The 19,852-nt window shown below is 43.6% G+C and overlaps 1 protein-coding gene across 2 annotated transcripts in view; it reads left to right on the top strand.

Annotated features, from left to right (window-relative positions):
- The window catches only part of RAPGEF4 (Rap guanine nucleotide exchange factor 4), a 328,969-nt gene that overhangs the window by 57,477 nt on the left and 251,640 nt on the right, over positions 1 to 19,852 (top strand). For both annotated transcript variants that reach the window (XM_069577204.1, XM_069577197.1), the window contains exons 2-3: positions 2,122 to 2,264; positions 5,101 to 5,189. Coding sequence is in view for 1 of the 2 variants with exons in the window: in XM_069577197.1 (XP_069433298.1) it covers positions 2,122 to 2,264; positions 5,101 to 5,189 (232 nt within the window). In the remaining variant the exon portion in view is untranslated. The remainder of the gene's footprint in view (positions 1 to 2,121; positions 2,265 to 5,100; positions 5,190 to 19,852) is intronic.

The following is a 19,852-nucleotide window of genomic DNA, read 5'->3' as shown; positions in this document are numbered from 1 at the left end:
AAATTTCATGTGCTAAGTTGCTTCAGTCATGTCTGACTCTGTGCAACTGTATGGACCGTAGCCCGCCAGGCTCCTCTGTCCATGAGGATTCTCCAGGCAAGAATACTGGAGTAGGTTGCCATGCCCTCCTCTAGGGGATCTTCCTGACCCAGGGATCGAACCCAGGTCTCTTATGTCTCCAGATTTTGATAACTCATATTGCAATGTTAAGTCTTGTTTATTTGAATGCCATTAATCTGAAAGGTAAATATGATAAAAAGTTGTAAATAAGTATTAAAACCACTCCTTTCAAGATCATAAACATATTCTAATGTTCTTTTGTGGTACTGCCAGTAGGCATTATTTACCATTAAAATTTATGTAGTACTCAAAAGGATTTTATTTTATTGAAAATGTGTTTGGTTTGTGTCTTTTTAACTTTAGAGGAATTAACCTCTGTCTGACCTTGCTGTCTGACTTAGAAAGTTTTTAATAATGGACAGTGAAATTCATCCTGTAGAGCTGAAGAACCACGAGAAGAAGAAAAAGCAGGAAAACAGTGGCTCGGTAGTTAAAAAGGGCTTCCCTGGTGGCTCAGCTGGTAAAGAATCTGCCCATAATGTGGGAAACCTGAGTTCGATCCTTGGGTTGGGAAGATCCCCTGGAGAAGGGAAAGGCTACCCAATCCAGCATTCTTGCCTGGAGAATTCCATGGTCTATATAGTCCATGGGGTCGCAAAGAGTTGGGCACAACTGAGCAGCTTTCACTCACACTCACCTGTAGACAGTCCCACCTCTGCAGTTTGCAGTTTGTCTTTGCTCTTACAGTTGTGCTTCTGACTGACCAGCTGTAAACTGGAGATTCCCACGAGCCCCTCTTTGAGCGGATGAAGTTGATAGAGCTGTTCACAGAACTCAGGGAAACACTTACTTACTAGGTTTCTTATAAAAGGGTATAGTTCAGGAAGAGCCAGGCAGGCGAGAAGCACAGGCGAAGTATGGGAAGGGGCACAGAGAAGTCAGGCCCTCTCCTGGTGCCACTCCTCACATTTCCAAGTGTTCACCAACCTCAGCCCCACTGTTGAGGGGTTTTTATGGAGGGCTCAATACGTAGGCGTGCTTGATGAAACTGATTGGTCATTGGTGACTGAACTCAATCTCCCGCCCCCCCAAACGTCAGAGGGTGCTGCTCAAATTTCCAACCCTCTAGTCCCATGACTGGTTCTCCAGGCAACCAGTCCCCTTAGGTAACTCTTAGGTTACCTAGGAGTTTCCCAAAGACACTTTGTTAATATAAACTCAGTTGTAATGGAAAGGAGCTTGACACCCATTTCACCTTTATGACTCTTAAGCATTTCAGGATCTGAGGACAAAAGGCCAAATATAGCCAAAGATACCCCTGTGACTCTTATATATGCAATAGCAAGAGTTTTAGCTCTGTGCAAGGAACAGTGAACAGTTTCTTATAATTTTGTGTTTTTTATTATAAATCACTATATCATACCATCTGCAGTCATTGTGACTTTCCACCTGCAGTCGTTTAGGGTGAGTAGTAGACCAAGGTCTGGAAATATTTTCTTTCTTTTTTTTTTTTTAATTGGGGTATTACAGTGTTGTGTTAGTTTCTGCTGTACAACGCAGTGAATCAGCTGTATGTATACATACGTGCCCTCCCTCCTGGACCTCCATCAACCCTGCCAGCCTCTCCTCTGTCTAGGTCGGAGCACCAAGCTGAGCTTCCTGTTCTATACCGCACGTTCCCACTAGCTATCTGTTTTATACACGGCTTGCACAAATGTCAGTCTGGTTCCCAGTCCATCCTCCCCTTCTGTGTCTACAAGTCTGCTCACTACATCTGTGTCTCTATTCCTGTCTTCCAAATAGGTTCATCTGTACTATTTTTCTAGATCCAACATATATATGTTAATATATATTTGTTTTTCCCTTTCTGACTTATTTCACTCTATATGACAGGCTCTAGGCCTGGAAATATTTGTAACGGTTGTAGGGGAATAAATGTTTACAGTAAAACACTTGCAATTCGTATATTTCCATTAATCTGTTTGTATTTAGACTAATAATGCATGTGGACTCCAGTAAGTTCTTTCTGATACAGCTTTGTGCCTTTTCTCCCCTTTATAGACCACTGGAACGATCCAGTGAAGATGTGGATATAATCTTCACACGGCTGAAAGAAGTTAAAGCTTTTGAGAAATTTCACCCAAATCTCCTTCATCAGATTTGTTTATGTGGTTATTATGAGAATCTGGAAAAAGGAATAACATGTAAGAAATGCAACTCCAGTGGTGTGTTTTCATGTATAAGTTTGTGTTCATTTGTGGTTATGCTGTGGGGATGGATAGCAAATGGGGTGTCTTTGTGCCAGATAGTTGAGCTCAATCAAAGGTACGAGGTTGACATTTCTCTCTCCTTGTTTATTCAGTTCTATAGCATTTCCTTAACTCCTTTGTTCATAGCATGTACATGGTTCTTCCAGGGCAGCCTCCTTTTCAGATGGAGCTGGAAGGATTTATATATTCAGCAAGATCCTTGGAAGTTCTAATATATAATTATTTTCTGTAACCCAAGAAATATGGGAGCCAATAGGATATTAAATGGGCTTCCCTTGTGGCTCAGTGGTAAAGAATCCACCTGCCAATGCAGGAGACACAGGAGTCTCAGGTTCAGTCCCTGGGTTGGGAAGACCCCCTGGAGAAGGAAATGGCAACCCCCTCCAGTACTCTTGCCTGGAGAATCGCATGGACAGAGGAGCCTGGTGTGCTATAGTCTATGGGGTCATAAAGACTCAAACACGACTTAATGACTAAACAGCAACAGCAAAAGGATAAGATAAGATAAAAGGTCTCAACTAATGATAATAGTCATTTTAAAAATTAAAGCACAGCTGGTTTACAATGGTAATGTTTTGAATTAACCTCACTGATAACATCTATTCCAGATGTGACTAAGGGGTGGGGGGAGTAAAATGATACGTTGACAGCTGCATTTAAAAAATATACAAGTATATTCTTATTTTAGAAAGTAATGCTATTACCATCTGTTGTGATGCTTTATACTGTGGTAACAGAAAACTCCCATCCAACTGGCTTGACTATGATTCCTATAAGGAGGGAACATCAGTTATCCATGTATAAGCAGTCCTGAGGTAGGATGGCTTCAGGGCTGGTTGATTAAGTGTCTCAATGACATTATTAAGGTCTCAGGTTTCTCTCATATTTTTGTTGGTTTGTTTTTGCTGTTCATCTTGAGGTGTCGGCTTTTGTACTCAAGATTTGTCCCAAGTGGTTCTGAGGCAACTAGCTGCAGCAATTGGAGGCATTGCATGCTGATACAAAACATTCCTGCTGAAGGACTATTTCTTATCTCTTTTCCAGAAGTCCTCCAGTAGAGTTTCTGTGTTGTTTCAATGGCCAGGATTGCATCAGGTGCCTTCTGATTAAACCAATCACTGGCACAGATTATGGGACCACGTGATTGATTTAGACCAATCATGGTTACTCCGGTGGAGCTAGGGAAGAACCTCATATGCTCTGAGTATTTGGCCTTGTGGAGGAGGGTGGGAACTTGTATATAATCCGTGTTCAAGGCATGATTTCAAGTGGGGAACTAACAGGGTTTGTCACAACATCATTGTAGAAAATTTAGAAGACAAAACAAATATCTCCTACAATCCCCAAATCCAGAGATTGCTGTTTACATTTTGCGTGTGTCCTTCAAGATATTTGCCTATGTGCACACAAAGCACAGTCACACTTCTGTTTAAAAAATCATCCATACATATTGTTTTCAAACCAATATTTTTTATTCTTACTTAGTGGGAACATTATTTTTTTTAGAGGTAAGACTCTGTCTTCTGTTTCTTACAGCCATTTTCAAAATAAGTCTTCTATGATATGTAATGTGAATTTGATTGGCAAGTGATAATGTCTTTGGGGGCCAAGAAGTTCATGAAAGGCAAAGCCTTAAATCTAAAGTAAGTCACTTACAAAGGCTAGGAGTAGCAGAGTTACTGGCGAGGCCAGCTATAAACTCATCAATCCCCCATCTTAAGCTTGTCATTGCACCTGGTGGGATACCATTGTTGTTCCTGCCTTTCCACAGCATGCTTTAGTCAGAGAGTTTAGAACAGCTTGTCATCATTAATTACGGCTCCCAGAAGCTTCCTCTTATGCATGAGCCCTAGCCTTGCCAGAACTCAACTGTCCCACTGAGTTGTCATGTGATTCTTCATTGAGCCACTTGACTTCTGAGGTAGGATTCTGTGAAAAGAATTTTAAAATATCAGATCATTCCATCTAGTTACTTAGCTAGAATATTTAAAAGGGTAGTTGGGTTTGCATGAGATTTTTGAACCAGTGTTTCAGAATGGCTTTCCAAACTATTGGTCTTAACTAGGATGTGGGAACTAAGATTCTCACTAAATAGCTAAATGCTTTGTCTCTGAGATAACAAAAGTAAAGCAAAACTGAGTTCAGAAATTTCTGCTGAGAATCATTTCCAAAGAGTGGTTACCTCCTGATGCCTAAAAGCAGTGAGTTTATACAACAAAGTAGCAAGTGAACAATGACAATATGGTAGTTAAAGCTTTTTAAACAGATTTTATTTTTCTTAATCGGTCATTGGTTAGCTTAAAATGAGACATTCTATTCTGGAAAACATGTTGTTTTTTAATATAAGTAGATTTGTGAAATTGGAGGTGGTGATCTGGTTTTGCTGAGTCACATAGTCTTTTTAATACATACCCCATCTAGAGTAATGATTTTCCAAGTATCACAACACAATGAAGTGTCTTTAAGACAAATTACAGAGAATACCAGACAATTCTTCTTACATTCAAAGAATCTTATAGCCTTTAGGGTTATCATCCCTTATTGCTACTGTGTAAATATGAAAGAGTTCTGCTTCATGGAATGTTAAATAAATAGGATATTGCTTTGTCGATAGAAGAGGGAAAGAAAATTATGGTATGCTCTGGTGGGAATAGATAAAGGAATCTCATCTAGGTCCAAGTTAGGCTCACAACAGTCAGTGAGAAATTATCAGATTACGTGGTAAAACCAACTTACATTTGGCCTGCTTACCTGCGTGTTTCTTTTCCAGTATTTCGACAAGGTGATATTGGAACCAACTGGTATGCTGTCCTGGCAGGGTCTTTGGATGTTAAAGTTTCTGAGACCAGCAGTCACCAGGTAAGATACCATATTCTTTTTATTTTCTTAAAGTAAGATTTATTATTGTTATTTTTAATGATACATTATCCCTCTGTCTTGAATGCTATCAAAATTACATTTTCAAACCCATTTCATCTTTCCCATAGTACAGAGTTCCATAAGTATGTGTTGAATTCCTTTATTAAGTTACTCAAGAAACATGCATAGTGAGTGTTTTCCACGATGTAAGTATGGCGCCAGGTGTGGGAACATGAAATGCAGAAGCGCACAGGTGCGGCCCAGGAGCCTGCTGTCTGTTAGAAAAATGCAACCAAGCCCCCAGCAGTGGGAAACTGCTCTCGCGTGAGGTGAAACGTGAGCAAAGGGGAAAGAGAAGCAAGTCTTCCGAGGTTCCTCCTTAGATCCTCCTGAATCTGGATTCCTGATTTTTTCTCTGCCTTAGAAGTGACCCCCTTGTCAGCTTTAAACTTTCTAACTTATTTTTGGCTGCGCTGGGTCCTGGCTGCCGCGTGGGCTCTTCCCTAGCTGTGGCAAGCAGGGGCGGCTCGCTCTGTGCTTGCAGGCTTCTCGTCGCCGCGGCTTCTCCTGTTGCGGAGCAGGGGCTCCGGGGCACGTGGGCTCAGTAGCTGCGGTCCCTGGGCTCCAGAGCGCAGGCTCAGGATCCGTGATGCATGCCATAGCCTTCATTGCTCGGTGGCCTGCGGGGTCTTTCCGGATCAGGGATGAAACTTGTGTCTACTTCATTGGCAGGCAGATTCTTTACCGCTGAGCCACCAGGGAAGCCCCTCTTATCAGCCTTTTGTGAGCTCCAGCAATGCAGGGAAAACATGGTCAAGGCAGTCTCCCGAATACCTCTCACTATTTCTCTACCTCATCTCGTTGAGTGTGGAGGGCCGAGAAACATGGGCTTACTTTATCTTCATCAGTCACCTCTGAGGAGCGTGGTGTCCTAGTAGATGAAACTCATATTCTTGCTGCCTCCTCCATCATATTTGTGAGTTTGGAATGGGTCCTAGATTCTCCTTTCACATCTGCAGTGACCCTTTCACCATCATTATTCCACGTGGCCTACATGTACAGAACATTCCTACGTAGAGCCAAGAACCTCTTGTCTCAAAAGGACACCCCTCTAGAGGCTGCCGTCCAGCTTCAGTATGAAAATGTTCTGAGTCTTATATTCACATGTATCAGGATTCAGATAAAAACTTAAGGAAGAAAATTGGCTAACTACAAAATTGGAAAGAAATGTCAAGAAAGGTCAAGGAATTAAAGGGACAAATAATCTCCAGCCAAATACCATGTTTAAGATAGTGCTTCTAAGCCTTTTCCACATGTGGCACACTTCAACTGTGAGAAAAATCTATGGCATACTCCATTTGAGGTTTAACTTTGTAGGAATTTGTGTGTATATTGGAGTTGTGGGCAGTTACCATCTAACGAGTGGATTGTTGGTTAGTGGACATTTGGAGTTTGGAGTACAGTAGCCTGTGTTCTTCCCATTGTCATGGAGGGTTAGGGTCTCAGGCCAGTACCCAAGTCCTCCTCACCTGAGAGTATACCTTCTCAGTGCATCTGTGCATCAAAAGTTCCACGAGGAACTGCCTGGAACCTGTGCCTGCCAGCCTCGATGGTACTGTCCTCCTGCCCTCTCTTGCAGGGCCAGTTCCCTCTTGAATTTCAGAGCAGCCCAAAGGGTTTTGATTCTTATAAGTTGCCTCAGTTTTCCAGTGGGACTGAGAACAGCTAGCAGTTCTTGGATATTTGTTATGTGCTAGGCAGTGTTCTTGGAGAAGGCACTGGCAACCCACTCCAGTACTCTTGCCTGGAAAATCCCATGGACAGAGGAGCCTGGTAGGCTGCAGTCCTTGGGGTCGCTAAGAGTTGGACACAACTGAGCGACTTCCTTTTCACTTTAAACTTTCATGCATTGGAGAAGGAAATGGCAACCCACTCCAGTGTTCTTGCCTGGAGAATCCCAGGGATGGAGGAGCCTGGTGGGCTGCAGTCTGTGGGTTGCTAAGAGTCGGACACGACTGAGCAACTTCACTTTCTCTTTTCACTTTCATGCATTGGAGAAAGAAATGGTAACCCACTCCAGTGTTCTTGCCTGGAGAATCCCAGGGATGGGGGAGCCTGGTGGGCTGCTGTCTTTGGGGTCGCACAGAGTTGGACACGACTGAAGCGACTTAGCAGCAGCAGCAGCAGCAGGCAATGTTCTTAGCACGTAACTGTATTTGCTCCTTTAACCTTGTGAGGTGGGTCACATTACTGTTTCATTTTACAGATGAGGAAACCAAGTCTTTGAGTGGCGAACTAACTAGTTTCAACTAACATCTAGAAATTAGGGACCAAGATGAATAAGCAGTGAGGCACTTGAACATATGCTCTTAGCCAGCATTCTGTACTGTTTGACTCAGAAGAAATATGATGAAGCAGTTCCCTCTCTCTTGGCTGTTTCTCATCCTTTCAGATCTTCTCACGCCCTGTATCTCCACATACCTTCTGCCTGCAGACTGCTGTCCAGGTGGGTCCCCTCCAGACCTTTGTGCTCAGAGTGGCTTCTGATGCTAACCTTCACCTGCTCTTACCTGCATGGATGTGCGGAGGGGACAGGGCCTAGAAAAGGATGATCTTCCTTCCTCCTCTGGCTGGTTCTTAATGAGTGATGATGGTGACGCAGAAAAGCTGAATAAAGAAAGGTGAGGGAAGAGGAAAAGGAAGGAAGATGAAAGTTAGGAAGGAGAAAGGTGAGAAGGGAAGCAAAGCCGGGAAGAGAGATGAGGCAGGAAGAATTTGGAAGGCAGAGGAAGTGTTCTTAAGGGAAATAAAGATCACCAGCAGCGATGTGCTGACACCTCAGATGCTAAGCTGGCATGAGATTTTGATGGTATTAAAATAGTATTTGGCCAGGGGCTGCCTGAGTATTGCCCTTGACCAGTTATCTCTCAGTGTGGGGTGCTTGCCAAGAATAGCTGAGCAATAGCTATGGATTTAAAAAAATTTTTTGGTAAACTTTAACTTTAGATTCTAGCTATGGCTTTGACCTCAGCTCCAGTGAAGAGAACTTTCCTAAGTTGGGCTTTGTTGTTGTTTGGTCACTAAGTTTTGTCCAACTCTTTGTGAGCCCGGGGACTGCAGCACATCAGGTTTCCTTGTTCTTCATTATCTCCCAGAGTTCGTGCAAACTCACGTCCATTGAGTTGGTGATGCTACCTAATTATCTCATCCTCTGTCGCCCTCTTCTCCTTTTGCCTTCCATTTTTCCCAGCATCAGGGTCTTTTCCAGTGAGTTGGCTCTTCGCATCAGGTGGGCAAAGAACTGGAGCTTCAGCTTCAGCATCAGTCTTTCCAATGAATATTCAGGGTTGATTTCCTTTAGAACTGACTGGTTTGATCCCAGTTTGATCTGTAGTCCAAGGGACTCTTAAGAATCTTCTCTAGCACCACAATTCGGTAGCATCAGTTCTTTGGCATTCAGCCTTCTTTATGGTCCAACTCTCATATCTGTACATGACTACTGAAAAAAAAAAACCATGGCTTTGACTACACAACCCTTTGTCAGTGAAGTGATATCTTTGCTTTTTAATATGCTGTCTAAGGTTTGTCATAGATTTTCTTCTAAGGAGCAATAGTCTTTTAATTTTGTGGTTTCAATCACTGTCTGCAGTGATTTTGGAGCCCAAGAAAATAAAATCTGTCACTGGTTCCACTTTTTTCTCTTCTATTTGGCATGAAGCTGGGCTTAGTCTTCTCATATTCTCATATAACCTTTATACCAAAGCTGGCTTTTTGCTTCTTCTTCTGTGTCCTTCACAGAATCCAACCACAGTCCCAGCCAGAGTTTTCTGAATTGATTTGTAGAGTCCCTAAGAAATAAGGGAGAGAAGACTTATTGACCTCTATAGCCTCCAACCCTCTGGAGAAATAGACAGGGGACCCAGCCATCCAGCCAGCTCTGATGGAGAAGATAGAATTCCAACCACACAAGAGGAAGGAGCTAAGGAGAATGAGTGAGACGGCTGACACTTCTCTCATGGCAAGTGACTCAAAAGAGAGAAACAAAAAGGTCATTGCTATCTGCTCTGGCCTTGTAATGGACTCTGGGTCTCTTCCCAGTAGTCATGCGGCCAAATCAAGGCAGTGGGTTAGCCAATCAGAGTGGTACCCTGTATAAGTCAGGGTTCTCCAGGTAACCAGTATCAACAGGTGATAGACAGATATATAGATAGCAGACATGTCCTTTGAAAAATGGGCTAATGTGATTGTGGGCACTGCCAAGTTGGAAATCCTGAGGGCAAGCTGGCAGGCTGAAATTCAGGTGAAAGCAGATGATGCAGACTTTACAGACGTTAATCTTAAAGCTGGAAATTCAGAGAGAATTTCTATGTCACATTCTGGAAGCAGAATTCCATCTTTGGGAAACCGCAAGGGAGACATTGGCTTTTAAGACCTTCAACTGATTGGGTGAGGCCCACTCATGTGATGGAGGGTAATCTGTTTAAAAGTGCTGCTTGTAAGTGTTAATCACACCTAAAAAATGCTTTTACCTCAGAATCTAGGCTATTTGACTAAACAACTGGTTACCATAGTCTAGCTAAGTTGACACATAAAATTAATTATCATATGCCCCTATCATGGGGGGCAAAATGGGTTTGGGCAGTGGGCCATGGGAGGGGAAGCCAGGGAAGACCTGGAATTCCCGGAGACCAGCACCAGCACTGCCCATGCCTGCCGCGGACCCCAGCACATGCCTTCATGCGCCACACTGTGCTGGGGTCCCCTGGGCATTCGTTGACTTCATCTTTTATGTCCTGTTTTACAGGAGCTTGAAAACAAGGCTCAGTGACCTTAGGTATAACATTCCCAGGGCCACACAAATGTACATGGCTAAATTAAGATTTGAATTTCTGCCAGACACACTCCCAATTTCACGTTCTTCTTACTTCTCATATACAAATAAAAGGTGGATGGGGGCCGAAAAAGAAAAAGAAGAAAAATTTAAAGAGACTAAGATAGAATAGAATAGAATAGAGACGTGGAGTTAACAGCAAAGACTCAAATCTTTAAAAGTGGGTACAGCAGCGTTTCTTGCTAGCCTGCCCTCCACTTACTTGCCTCAAGTCTCACCCTGCCCTGCATGCCTCCCTTCTCATCTGAGAGTTTGGAGTCAGAGGAGATGGTGGAGATAAACTTCCAGACTTAACCTCTGAGTTTCGGCTCCTCAGTGGGGTTTTATCTGAGCCAGAATGGTGAGATGAGGGCCGGAATGGCTAATGGTAGCAGAGCGCTCACTATGAGTGGCTTTATGCAAAGCACTTTACAAGCTTTATTTCACTGGCTACACCCTACATCCCCTCCCCTATTCAGTGCTATGATTAGTCTCATTTCACAGATGCTCAATAACTTGCCCCAGGGCACACAGCCATTCAGTTTAGTTCAGTTGCTCAGTCGTGTCTGACTCTTTGCGACCCCATGGACTGCAGCACGCCAGGCTTCCCTGTTCATTACCAACTCCCAGAACATGCTCAAACTCACGTCCATCGAGTCGATGATGCCATCCAACCATCTCATCCTCTGTCGTCCCCTTCTCCTCCTGCCATCACTTTTTCCCAGCATCAGAGTCTTTTCCTATGAGTCCATAGGAAAGAATTTCAGTTTCAGCATCAGTGAGGACTGATGAATATTCAGTGAATATTCAGGACTGATTTCCTTTAGGATGGACTGGTTGGATCTCCTTGCAGTCCAAGGGACTCTCAAGAGTCTTCTCCAACACCATAGTTCAAAAGCATCAGTTCTTTAGCACTCAGCTTTATAGTCCAACTCTCATGACTACTGGAAAAGCCATAGCTTTGACTATATTGACCTTTGTTGGCAAAGTAATGTTCCTCCTTTTAAATATGCTGTCTAGGTTTGTCATAGCTTTTCTTCCATTGGGTTGTTGTGATTCTAGGACTCAAGTTCTTGACCATTGTGCTTGTACAGGTGCCATCCAGAGGATGTGAGAGGGAAGGGATGGAGTGAGGGCTTGAGCCATTTAGGAATGATGTGGGGAGGAGCAGCTTTTCCCCTGGAGCTCGTGCAGCCACCGTCCTGCATTTCGGATTCCAGCTCAGAGCTCCATGCCTCACCTCCAAGTCCCTCCTTTCAAGTGTTTGCACTCCCGCCCCCCTCTGCCGCCCGCCAAGGCCTACTGTTGGGGAACACCTGCTTTAGACCTGAAGACAAACAGTGAAATGAACATGGCCCATCCCTTTAAAGGGTTTCTAAGTTGGAAGGTGGGATCGAGAAGTAGGGGTGATCAGGGAGGGAGATTTAGGTGTGGTATATACAAAGTAGAGGTGAAACGGGTATAATTGGTGTTGATGGGTTGGGGGGGTGGGATTGAGAGAAAGGGAGGAGCCTGACTTGGATGAAGAGGCGGGTGGTGATGCCACTGATTGAAATAAGGAACACAGAAGGAAGAAAACCCTTCACAGATTCTGGTACAGTATTTTCATATTATACATTTATTAGGTATTATTGATTGAATTTTTCTGAAAGAAATCACCCTTTTTCTTCTACATGATATGAAGATATAACTTTCAAGAACACACGGAGCAGAAATATATTATCTTTGGCTCATAAATTTATATTATCTTCCTGCCTGTCTCAATATATTACTTTTTCTCCCTTCCCATCACCCTTTATATTAAACTTTTCTGCTCTCTAGGGTAAGAAAACATACTTCTCGCTCTCCATATGATTGGTTTGACAGATCTTCCTTGAATTTTTTGGACCCCACATGGAGGGTCATACTTACTTCTCATTGGCGATACCCTCTGAGCAGAGTAGTATTAACTCTCATCCTTTCCAAAGCATTTCACTTGCCCTCTTTCATTTGAGCTGCCCTGTTAGGTTAACCCAGCTGTGCTGCATCTTGCTGAGACACAGGTGAGTGAGTTGCCTACCCAGGATGACACAGTAGTAACCCATAGCGCTGGAAATCACCTGACTTCCTTGCCCAATCCAGTGCTCTGCTGGTACCTCACTTAACATTAATCACACATGCAGTGCGTCCGGCTACTTGGGTGTAGGGGAGGGGTTACAGATACAAAGGGCGCATGCTCCTGGATACCGCCAGGATGCGTGGTGGTCACAGGGTGGTGGATCTTTCTCCACCTCCTTGGATCACACTGATGGCCAGCATTATAACAAAGAAAGCCACTGATTCCTCATTTGGGAGAAGGATGAAAACACAAACGTTTGGTGGGTAGTAAGGTGAACTTACAAGTAAAGTAAGGCCCTTTCCTTGCAGGGGAGGGGACAGGGAAAAAGCTACTGGGCTCACCTCCCAGTTTTGCTTGGGGTCAGCCCAGCAAAATACTTGCCAGTCAGTTTCGAAACACTCTCTGCCAGCTGGGGAGGCGGGACCTTGTCTACTGACCGTAGCCTCACCCTGTGGGTCTGCTCCTTGCTCGGGACCGGCAGATGAGGGTACAGAATCCTGCTGAGAACTGGTTGGAACCAGCTTCTCTGCTCTCATGCAGTAAGGCCAATGCTCAATTCTGCTTCCTTGCCTTCTCCCAGTCCAAGGCCTCAAGCGTGGACTGGAGGGGAGAAACCCAAAGCTCTGGATATGGAGAGGGATGTGGCCCTACCTCCCTGAGACCCTCCCTGAGGAACTGGTCTCATGGTGCTTTCATCTCTTGTGTTACAGCCGTGAAGCTGTGTGCGGGTAAGAACTTTGGGAAATACATGGATTATCCTGTTCCTATAACTATGGTGAACTTTTTAGAGTCTGCCATCCTTGGAAATGCCTTCCTATCAACTATATCAATTGATATCAATTATATTGACTCCACTGCTCCATAGAACAAAACGTACCTCGGAAGTACTTCTACCTCGTGTCCCTGAGCGGTTGTGGGAGGCATCTCTCCCAGCTTCACAGACATTCTCCTGCCTAGTCACTCTCTTACCCCACGAAACTGAGAACGCCTAGCAAGGGGCCCTGCCCGCAGATCCCTTCCCCATCCCAGACCAGAGTGTTGCAACTTGGCTCATGTAGATTTCTACTCGGCGTCCCAGATTCTGTCAAGGATGAACCCTTCAGTTCCCAGCAAGACCTGCCCCCGCTCTTGGTCTCTTACCTAAGTCTAAGCAGGACCTGCGGGCCTTCGGATATCCACAGCTGAACTCGTGTGCTCAACAGCCTGCCTGTCTCCAGTGCCTATTTAACTTAATGGGCTAAAAGCCAGAGATTTACATTCCTATTAGAATGAATAATACTGTGGGTGGACTTTTCCTCATTAATATTTAGGTAGATTTCAGGTTAGTAGTGAGCATTAGAACAGGTTATAAACAAATATTAAGCTTTAAAACAATGGTTTTATAAAGCTCATTATCTCAGACAATAACCACTTCGTGTGAGTGGGAGAGAAGAGACAAGGTCCTGCTTTTTTCTGCAGATTTTGTGAGTGGTATGGTAACTATTTTAATCTTGCTTTGGTAACTATTTAAAATCTAAACATAAAGAAGGGTAAACTAATCTTTACACCAAAAAAGTATAACCTTTCCCCAGTCACATGAAAGGATTTCTGATGGCTGCAGGGCAAATAGAAGTATATACTGCAAAATAAGGAATAGGATGGCTTAGTAATTCATTAAAACTCCTATCTATGTTTCTGTAGCAGATGTTTATTTAAAATGTTAATATTTACCTAATGCAATGCACAATCATGCAAATCAGTCTTCTTTTGAAATTCTCAGAGCCACTTAATTACTATGTGATCACAAACAAGTTAGAGTATGTATAAATTGGAGATACTAGTTCCTACCTTAAATAAGTTAATGCGTATAAAGCACTTAGTATGAAGCTTGACCAAGAGCAGGGGTTCTGTGATTTTTTCTTACTATTTTTAAGGAAAAGGTGATTGGCTAAAGTGGAATGCTGCAGGTTGCTATGTTGCCATTTTACCACAGGAGGGCAGTGCTAGAATAGAAAAAGCAGGAAATTCGCATTGTGTTGGAAAGAGCAAGAAGTTTAACAGTGTTCAGCCATTTCATGGGATCAGAGAATGGCGCTGTGTTTTCCACTGGTCATCACTTTATTTGCCCTCTCCTCCATCTGTAAAGTTCTGTGGCAAGTTTTGGAAAATGACCTCTTACTGATTTCCCCCGCAAAGTAAAATGTGGGGGGTTTTTTGTTTGTTTTTTAAAACCCTCTTGTCTTAAAGATGTTTTTAAGTGTTGCATATTTGTAAAAGGAGGACAGGCATGTTTCTCTGTCATGTTGCTTTATCTTTCCCCTTCTTTCTGTTTTTGCCTGGTTCCTTGATGCATCCTCATTTTGATCCATTATTTTCAGACATCGCTATCATTAGGAAACATTCTCTGAACCCATGTCTCAAGCCAGTAAACCTGAAAGGTGCCTTGTCCACAGTGGTTGCTTGCAATCTTAATATTTGTCTATGCTCAGGTCACTCTCTTTGTTGGGACCTGATTAGAGTTTGTTTAGCATCCAGCATGGGACCTCTGCATACTGGGCTGAGTTTTGTTGCCGTGTAATTCTTGGTGTAGGCAGAGGCGAGAGAGCCATGGTGCAAGACAGACTGGCTGCCCCCTGGGACGAGGCCAGCCTCCCTGACTCAGTTATCAGGTACTAATACTGGGCCGGTCTCATCGAACCTTCCTGCAGCCAGCTTGCCTGATCTTGTTCAGCTGTGTCTAATGCTGATTCCAGGGAAGAACTTGTCTTTGCTGTTTGTCAGGAAGAAAAGCACATTTGTCTTAGAAGTATTTTGCCTTCCTGCTTGGTAGCAAATCCTTTAGACTCCACGTACACCCTAATGTCTTGACAAATTCAGAGATTAGTTTCCATTAAATTTTTATTTTCTTTAAATTTTCATATCATTTTTTTCTTTATTTAAAATATTATAACCAATTAACATACTAAGATAACATTGTTTACATTCCAGTGGTGCATGTTTAATGACTAGGGCATGAATGATTAAAAACCGCAATAATTATCTCAGCATTCCCTACAAAGTGCCCCTTGGTTTTGTCTAGAGGAGGGGAGAGGAGAGGGAATGGAACACAGGGAAGGGAGAGGAATGAAGAAGGAATGGCATCATACAGGGAGAAAAGCAAATGTCAATGATCATACTTAGGTTTCCGGTTTCAAAACCTGCTGAGCAGGATAAACTAAGAGAAAATAGATGTCACAGTTTCTAAAAGGACTTGGAGCACTCCTTACATTCAAGATTAAATTCAAGCTCGTGGAACAAAGCCAGCACAACAAAACTTAATAGCAAGTATTGCCTATAGGTCTAACATATGTAAAAGTATTTGCTTTGTAAAAATTTATTTCAGAGCCTACAAACTTTAAGGACCAGTTTGTTCCTTGGTATGAACCCAACAAGTATCCAAAGCAATAAATATGTGGTAAGACAATTACGTCTTCTTGAGCCATTAATAAGGAATTGGGTTACATACACAAAATAAAATGGGCTTCCTAGGGGGCTCAGTGGTAAAGAAATTGCCTGCTGATGTAGGAGACTTGGTTCAAGCCTGCATTGGTAAGATCCCCTGGAGGAGGAGATGGCAATCCGCACCAGCATTCTCGCCTGGAAAATTTCATGGACAGAGGAACCTGGTGAGCTACAGTGCATGGGTTTGCAGAGAGTCAGACACAACTGAGTACCTGAGCATGTATGCAGTGCATACGTAATAAAATAACTGATACTCCTTAAAATTATAGGAGAGTCAAAAATCGATGTACTTACACAGAAAATTCTTCTATTTTATTTTAAATTTCATCAGAATGTCTAACTTGTGTAAATTGAATTTCTGTGGCTGCTTATAAATATCATTTGCAAGGTCCATGTGTATTAGCTTGAGTTCTAGTGACACATAACCATGGCGTTTCTTAACACCATTCCTATCTTCATACTGTAGCTATGTAGCTATGTTTGTAATGAAACAAACAAAATGCCTCATACGAAAATGCTTACTTTAAGAAAACCTAGTATACCATCGTCCAGACATAAAGCAGATAAATACAGGGGTGATTAGTTGCAATACAAAAGGATTCTCTGATTTACAGCAGGATTCGTCAGAAGGGTTCCTTTGAATACATGCTCCCCCAGAGAGCTGAAGTGTTTTGCAGATCATTCAAACCACTTGACATCCAGACTGGGGATAGAGAAACTTGGAATTTAAGCGTTGAAAAAGCCATCATTAATTGGAGATTAACACAAAATGAATAAGAGATTCTCTGTTACTTCAGTAGTAGAAAAACATAACTTGCTTTTTAGAAATGGAGATAGACATATGTATATACATGTATAGGTTAAGTCAGAAATAATATTTTCCTTTATTATTATTTTTTTTTTGTGGAGCACCTGTGTGCCAGGAACCATGTAGTACTATCTATTGTGTATATTGAATTCTACTAATAATCTTGTGAGAGAGATTGCATCATTTCGCAAATGAAAATACTGAGGCTCCTGGGAGCATTCTGCCAGAAGCCCGGGACCAGTAACTGACAGAAGTGAGTTTTGAATCTAGGCCTGCAAGGTGCCCCGTCTTCTCCCTCTGCTGCCTCCAAGGGATTCCTACCCTCACTCTGCCCAGCCCTTCCTATGCCTGATGCTCCCTGCCTTCCCCCCGGGCCAGATTGTTGACATCTTTGGTAACTCACCTCACACCAACTTTTATGAGTGAAGATAGCCAGACCCCACCTATTCTGCTAAAACTCATGCTGCTGCTAAGTCGCTTCAGTCGTGTCCGACTCTGTGCGACCCTATGGACTGCAGGCTCCTCTGTCCACGGGATTCTCTAGGAAAGAACACTGGAGTGGGTTGTGATTTCCCTCTCCGGCTGAAACACATTACAGTCCAAGACACTGCTCGTGACTTCAATTGGTGCCTTGCTGGGCTGGAGTAGGTAGAACCTCCTCTTCTAGGTGACGGTGGGCGCCATCTAGAGGCGTGTTCAGGCAGTGCCGGTCAGGAGGTAGGAAGCCGGCGATTGAAGCGGCACAGCCCCCAGGTCAGCATGGTGAAGGATAGAGGCAGGCGTAACGTGATGGGTAGGGCTGGGTGCTGGACAGCGAGGCAGGAAACAGGCTCCGTGATGGAGGTGGGTGGCCAGGCAGGCTGACGAACAGCCCGGGTGTCGGAAGGATGCCAGGCAGGGCTGTCAGAACAAGGCCGTCTGCCACTTTGAGAAGAATTAGGATACCAGGTGGGCTGTCAGGACAGATGCAGAAAGACAGAAACCCAGTTTCTCCAGCTGAAACAGGAACTCCGTTAGAATGGGGCACGCGATGATCAGAGTGGGAAAAGCAGTAACGCAGACACACTTCTCAGTTTCTGGCTTTGATTGCCTCCGTTTCTCCTGATGAGGAAGAGAAGAGCTGAATGGGTTGTATCCTGTAGGAGAGGGTCAAGTGAGCCCCAGTATTGGGGCCAGAAGGTGAGAGGGGAGCAATGCCAAATGTTCTGTATTTTCCTGGTGATTTGGAATGATTAGGTAGTCAATAAATCTATCAATTGGCTGGTTGAAAAAAGAACCTGTATGGCTAAAATTAATACTTAATCAAAATTAATTTTCCTATTGAGCCTTGGAAAGAGGTTCTTTTTTTATTTTTAATTGATTGCTTTACAGTATTGTGAAGTATTGAATACTATCATCAGTAAGAATCACTTTATTCAGCATTTCTTTTGAATCAGCCATGGTGCAGAGCACTGAAATTATCTCCTTTAACTGTTATGAAGAATTAAGGAGACATCATAGTCAAGACGCCTGGCGTGGCGCATGGGGCATAGTGCTCCAGCCACACACGTGGAGATCCACATGCATACAGGATGCACGGGAGATAGCACTGTTCAGGGTGAGCGGGTCATTAAGTGTTCAGAAGGTAGGAGAAGGACTGATCAGGTGGACTGACAGATGAGAGTGAGCCAGGTCAGATTGGAGGAAGAAACCAAGTATCATCTCAGTATCATGCCACAGTTAATTCTTTTTCTGAGAGCCCATCACCACTAGTTACATAGTAGGACTGGGCTCAGAGACCCTGTGTCCTCTACGAAAAACACAATGAGGTCTTCCCAGGTGACGCCCAAGGGATATTGCTCTTCGGGTGTGTCTGATGTGAAGTAGTCAGTGATAAGCTGGCCTCTGCTGCTCTTACAGAATCTCTTTGGGCATGCAGGTTTGGCCCAGTACCTCTCCAGAAGTCTCAGTGTACCTTGGGACTCACAGCTCAAGACTGGTTTAGCTAATCCAACCTCATGTTTATCCAGAAGCCAATCTGGAGACAAGGATCTAGCTGCAGTGGTTTTTATGGAGGACACCCCAGGAAGTGTTGTAAGGAAGTAGGAGAATTGAGACAAGGAATGAGGAATGCCAATAAAAATGTGTAGATGAGTTCAGCTGTGGGCAGCTGGGCTCACTCCTTCCAGGAGCCGTCTAACAAATTGTGTCGGGTAGAAGCTGGGGTGTTTATCTTCCTACTGTCATGCCTCTTTGGAAGATGCACCTGACAAGCTTTAACTGTCCAGCACTCTGCCCTGAAGCAGAGCAATGCAGATGAAAAGGGAGACTGCAAGTATGTGTGGGAATTGTCCAGAAACCAAAGGTTGCTTCTGAGGGTAGGGCTAGCGTGGGAGAAATGGGTGGGGAGGCTCTGGCAGGACTCCAGCAGCATCTGCTAAACCTACCTTCATCCTTGAAAACACTCCAGTTTTAAAATCTTCATTTCATGTTTGAAAATCCTCAAAATAAATTGCCATCTTAATATAAAATGGGACATTTCTTCACTGTTGATGTTTCACAGTTTGTGCTGATTGCTTTCTTCACTCTCTGTCTCTGTAAATATTTCCTTTCGGTAACCTTTATGAACATTAATTTGCAAATGAGCAGAAAATAAAAGTCTGAACAGTCCCTATTTAATAAGTAGAGAGACATGAACAGATCTCCCGTGGATGTGTGAGTTTAAAGGAATGATAGCATTGCATTCAGAAGTGGACACTTGCAGCCTCAGGCAAAGGCATGCATTTAGCTTCTCTACAGGATTTCAGGCTTGGAACTCTGACCTCCAGGGATCTGGTGAGCTGGGAGAGTGGACCAAAATAAGAGTGTGTTTGCCTTGCTGACTCACATTCACGTGGCTCTCATCTATCCTGCCTTTGAGTATACACACTGAGCAATGCATATCGATTCTGCTGCATTGAGAACATTGGAATGAGAGAATATTGGAATGTAAATGTCTTTATTTGATAATTATTTTCTAAGCACTTTGCAGGTCCTTGCCTGGAATTCAGATGTAATCAAGGCCCTACCCTCAGGGACTGCAGAGACAGTGATTCATCTTTAGGGTGAAAATGTTCTCAGGACTTCTTCCCTGTGCCCAATTATCCCAGTGCCCAATCCACACTTCCCCAGTCCATTCAGATTTCTAAGTAAATTTGTCCTGAACATACTTAGTCTGCTGAGAGTCGAGTTTGAATTTGCAAGTCACACTTGTTTCAGGTGAGGTTTTACAGTCCTACTTTCAAGACCGTATCTTGTATTTGTGACTCCCTGTCCTTACATTTGAGAGGATGGAGTATGAAGGAGGAGATGAAGGCAGGTGGGCTCCCACACTCAGCCCTGGTGGGAGAGCCTGGGATACTGGGAATGAGCAAAGGTACTGGATGGAA

The sequence above is a fragment of the Ovis canadensis genome, chromosome 2 (assembly GCF_042477335.2).
Source record: "Ovis canadensis isolate MfBH-ARS-UI-01 breed Bighorn chromosome 2, ARS-UI_OviCan_v2, whole genome shotgun sequence".
In the NCBI taxonomy this organism is placed as follows: Eukaryota; Metazoa; Chordata; class Mammalia; order Artiodactyla; family Bovidae; genus Ovis; species Ovis canadensis.
Note: the sequence above shows the minus strand (reverse complement) of the source record. Positions and strands in the feature narration are given on the sequence as shown.